Here is a 4727-nt window from a genome sequence, read left to right as displayed (position 1 = left end):
AAATCCAACAGATTTACTGCTGTCAGATTTCCAAATTAGAGGTGAACTAGTAGAATCTCTAAACAACAGATCAGCAATTAGCCTTGAAGCCGATTGTTTTATGCCGTGCAATGATTGATATATGGATCAGATTCGATTAGATCTGAGCCAATAACTGCTGTAGATCGTGTATATCTGAACAAACGCTACATCATTTCTGTATCTCAATCTACTTAACGTCTTAAAAAGAAACACCAGCCAAATTATCAGAACAAATTAAAAAGTGATGTTCAACTACCGACAGCATCTTAATTAAAGGTGAGTAACTAATAACAAAATTTGATCCCATAACAAATAAACTTTGTACTCTCTTGGAAGCATCACAAAATCAAGTCACTCTTCGCCAGGAAAAAGAAACCAGAAACCGGCCCAAGGGAACATGAAAGTACTCATCCTAGAAAACTAACATAAGGGAAACCCCTCTAGGTATTGGTTGCTCTAGTGTAGATCTGCTGACTGGCATGTGCTGATACCATCCTGATGGAACCCCTGGCCATTAAATCCTTGATAGCCCTTCGGGCCAGTGATCCATTGATCTGGAAAAGAACAATGAGAATCTTAGAATAAATACATAAACACCAGTACTGAAGAAAAATTCTACTCAGGGAATTGCATTAGTTAAACAATCAGTATAAAATATCCCAAAAGTAAAACAGAAATTCATGAGAAGATAAATTTATTATTTCTGCAATGAATGCCATATGGTGTTGGTGATACAATCAACAAGGTGGCCATGAATATACAATGAATGAATAATACCAGTAAAAGGTGGTCTATCATAACTGAGCATAGAATAATTCAGGTTATTGCTGCATGGAGAAAATAAGTGTGATCAAAGATAATGTTATATCATAAAGATCATAAATTGAAACCAACACCATATAGCATGACATGTAAAAGACAACCATAATTTAATCTTCATGGTCCCACAATAGATTCATATAAAATTAAGAATTTAGCACGAATAACATGATCACCTGAAGCTTGCCAGTGTCATAAGATTTTAATGAAATTAGGCATTCAGACACCACAGCATTCACACAAGCACACATTCCATGCGAGCTTATATGAGACAACTATCTGACCGTGCACATAATCAGAAAATGGGAAGGAGATACAAAATACATATCACATGATTGAGAGCATAAGAGAGAGAAAAAGAAACACCAAATACACAATTAGATAATGGAAGAGAGAGAGCTCATGTGAAATGATGAGGGAGGCGGAGATCCAATTATTCATAAGAAAATCGCAGAAGAGAGGAGCCATATAATTACAGAATGGAACAATGGGCGAGAAAAAAGTTCACATAGTGGGAGAGAGGAGAAGAGGGGTTGAATATTAAGCCTAGTAGCCAAAATTGGGAGCAAGTGTGAGAGCGGGAACCAGTACAGCTACAAGGAAATGGATATTCTTAAAGCATTCTGAGTAAGGAAGCACAAAGGGAGCATGTGCAGGTTTGAGTTTTTCAGGGAGTTTTGAAGTAGGTACCTTGCCCTAGATAGAAGCTTCCTGCTGCTAAGAGACTAAGAAATAAAAGTCTATGAATGTCTTAACAAAATGGAAGTTGACCAACCAAGAAAATCATATCAGTGCTCTTAACATGGATACAAGAACAAAAACAATCCTCAACCAGATTGCAAAAAGGAGTATGTTGCTTGCTTTTTTCAAGTTTTTTCTATCTTATGTTCCATGTTAGTTAAAAAAATCCAAATCTAAATCATGCAAGCATAAAATTACATGTGAAAGTTTTCCCCTTTTCAAAACTTCCTATCAACTGAACCAGCAAGAATAACCCTGGTACCAACCTCCCTGATATATACTAGCCGTGAATCTCTGTGATTATTATCCTTTTTTTAAACATTATTGCAACAGTTTGTTAAAAAAAATCATTCATCTGCACATCATCACAACACTCAAGCCAGCAAATAACCATTTTACCACCACTCTTCTGAATAGCATCAAAAACCCATCAACAAGAATTTGAAGAATTAAACACCGAATAGCACACTTTACATGCAGGAATTACTAGCATAAGTTTATATAGAAACCAGCATGAGGAGCTTCTTCTTCTACGTAACTAGTACATAGCACATACGATGCCCATGAAAAGCTCATTTAAGTTAAATTTTTGTCAGTACTTTTCTTTTCTGCAAACTCTTCCGCAATTATCAGTTGGGCAGTTTTTCTCTTACTTAATCCTTATCTTTCCTCGCATACCATCACATAAGACCATTGAACCAACAACAGATGCTCAGGAGTTCCTACTGAATATAGTAAGATATTAGAGATAACAGAAGGAAAGAAAAATGATACTTCTAAGAACTTGCCTCAAGAGAACACGCTGCATCTCCTACGGGTTATGCCCATCATTTTGGCAAACAGGCATCCCTAGATAATGCAGATACTCCATAAATCACAAACCGTAAAATTAGTGAAAAGGATATCCAACTTGTGTTCTAAGCAGTCATCCCTCAACTACAACACTAAGTAACAACAATGACCCCTCCATATAGTTCATAACTTACCATGCTCATTAGCGTAAAGGCCCAAAATGTTAAGGCACAATAAGTCTAGCAAAATATAATAATCAAGTCACTGATTATACTTTTTCCCTATAAGCTAATCGCTAGTATTAAGTGACCATTCCAAGAATTCACAACAAACCTACAGTCAACAAGATGAGAACTAACTACACTAGATCAAGTATAGGCGATTCAGCTTCACGAAAAAATAAATTAATTAACGAAAATATAAAACATCTAAAAGGAATGAAAGATAAAAAGAAGGAGGTTGAAGGGGATAGATACCCTCAATCTCTCAGACAACACCGAGGGAGTGATCTGCTTGTACTTGGGCACCTCAGAGAGCATCTTATCGTAGCTCGCCTGATCGAAGAGAACCGCGTTGTTCACCTTCTCCTTCTGCTTTCCCTTGCTCCATTTCTACATTCAAAACCCTAACAACTTGTTAGACCCAGATCTGCAGCTACAGAGACAAAACTCGACCTTTCATTCGAAAAAAACAAATCGAAACGACAATCCAAAAGGAAAACAATTTTTCACGAACAAGATCCCAAGAACAGATCCAAAACTGCCATGAATCATCAAAAAAATCCCCAGAAACCCTAACTAGATTGAGCTTACCTTCTTCTTCTGTTTTCCTCCGCCGGACTTGGCGGGCTTCGAGGACGGCGGCGGGCCCTTGTCCTTCTTCGGCGCCTGCGAGAGAGAGAACAGAGAAGAGATCAGCGAACGGGAAATCAAAAGGAGAAGATTAAAAGAGACGCCATTGAAGTAGAGATCCGTAGATTACCATCTCGCGGTGGAAGGGTGAGTCCTACAACTCAGGTTTCGGGATTTGAGGCCTCGGGAAGAAGGGAAGCCGGCGACTCTGGAGAAAAAAATTACTCGGCCAAGAGCTCGATATTGTTTCGAGAGTTAGGGTTCGGGTTTTGCTAACGTCGGCCGCCAGATCGAGTAACAAGATGAGGAAAAAAAGATCTGGACCGTTAAACCCATGGGTTTCAACGGTCGAAGCTGTTTGGTAAAAAAAATGCGACAACCGTCTTAGACTTAACTAGCTCCATTAATTTAGCGTTAGATTATTGTGAGATTCTTTTGATGAGGCAAATATAAGTTTATTCATACATAGATAATGTAATTGTATCTATTAAATTTGGCTCCATTGTTGGCACCTTGCTCCTCTTCAAAGTTGTGAGTCCAATACATCTTATGTATGAATTATTGTTAGTTGAACTTGTAAGATTTGTGGAAAGTTGTAATATGGAGACATGGGGTGAATTTGATGTAATTATTACAGAGGCAAGAGTGATGCATGAAGTTTCTTAGATAAAAGATACATAATGGATTTTATACCTAGCAATTTATTTGAATAATTTTTATGGCAGCTTTTCACTATTAGGATGGATTATAAATTCCTAAATCAGTGTGGTAATGGTCCAAATATAGAGGAACATAGGAAATAATAATTAAATCTTGTGGGTTCCAGGCTCAACTTTTTTAGCGCTTGTTCATTCAATCATTCCTATTTTTACGAAACAAGTATTTTTCTTTTGTTTATACCACATTCTGACACCCAAAAATCACCGTACATATGGCAGCTCTTAAATAGGATTTGAAAAAGGATTCCGAATTTTGAGTAAAGACATAAGGTTTGGGCGGTCGCCCAAAATGTTGGTAAAAGTGAAGGACGATTGATGGAAGCAAACAAATGTAATGTAGGGAATGAGTTTGAAGGTATCTTTGCATAAGGATCATGCTATAGGCCAAACAAAGAGAGCCGACTAAGATGAATCATTATAAAGGTAGGCTGAATGAAGACCAATTGTGAGATTAGAGACCGATTGAGTGTGGCTATCAATCTGATAGACAACACAGAATATAGCCATCATGACAGAAATGGGTGGTGGAGGACAATTCGCATCAATTACTAGTACTAGCAGGAGTCGAGGTCGGATGTGGGCTGTTGTTGCTGAAAGTGGGCTGTTACCATACAATTTAGCTTATGTTCTAGTATAAATAAGTGGATGTAACTTAAACAAAGGACTTTTTGGCCGATTGATGAAATAAGTTTATCTTTAATTTCCTTACATTTATCTCTATCTTTAGAATTCTCGCTCTTAGTTTACCACTTGGACTCTAATTTACTAGCAATAGGAGTAGTAG

At 37.5% G+C, this 4727-nt stretch overlaps 1 protein-coding gene across 1 annotated transcript; it reads right to left on the bottom strand.

The window, feature by feature from the left end:
* Positions 1 to 242: 242 nt before the first annotated feature.
* Positions 243 to 3503, bottom strand: LOC103706584 (40S ribosomal protein S25-like). Its single transcript, XM_008790731.4, has 4 exons — positions 3355 to 3503; positions 3186 to 3260; positions 2850 to 2984; positions 243 to 575 (listed from the first exon to the last, which is right to left on the bottom strand). The coding sequence occupies exons 1-4, from the start codon at positions 3355 to 3357 to the stop codon at positions 462 to 464; spliced, it is 327 nt and encodes a 108-aa protein (XP_008788953.1). The 5' UTR covers positions 3358 to 3503; the 3' UTR covers positions 243 to 461.
* Between the last annotated feature and the right edge of the window lie 1224 nt (positions 3504 to 4727).

This window comes from Phoenix dactylifera, unplaced genomic scaffold (assembly GCF_009389715.1).
Source record: "Phoenix dactylifera cultivar Barhee BC4 unplaced genomic scaffold, palm_55x_up_171113_PBpolish2nd_filt_p 000275F, whole genome shotgun sequence".
Classification (NCBI taxonomy): domain Eukaryota; kingdom Viridiplantae; phylum Streptophyta; class Magnoliopsida; order Arecales; family Arecaceae; genus Phoenix; species Phoenix dactylifera.
This window is presented reverse-complemented; position numbering and strand designations above follow the sequence as displayed.

Bases quoted from the DNA above. Each gene is read 5' to 3' on its own strand.
- LOC103706584 (XM_008790731.4), bottom strand. The intron at 2,985-3,185 runs GTAAGCTCAATC...TTTTGAATGTAG, and splicing joins GAGGAAAACAGAAGAAGAAG to AAATGGAGCAAGGGAAAGCA. The intron at 576-2,849 runs GTATCTATCCCC...GTTCTTTTCCAG, and splicing joins TGTTGTCTGAGAGATTGAGG to ATCAATGGATCACTGGCCCG.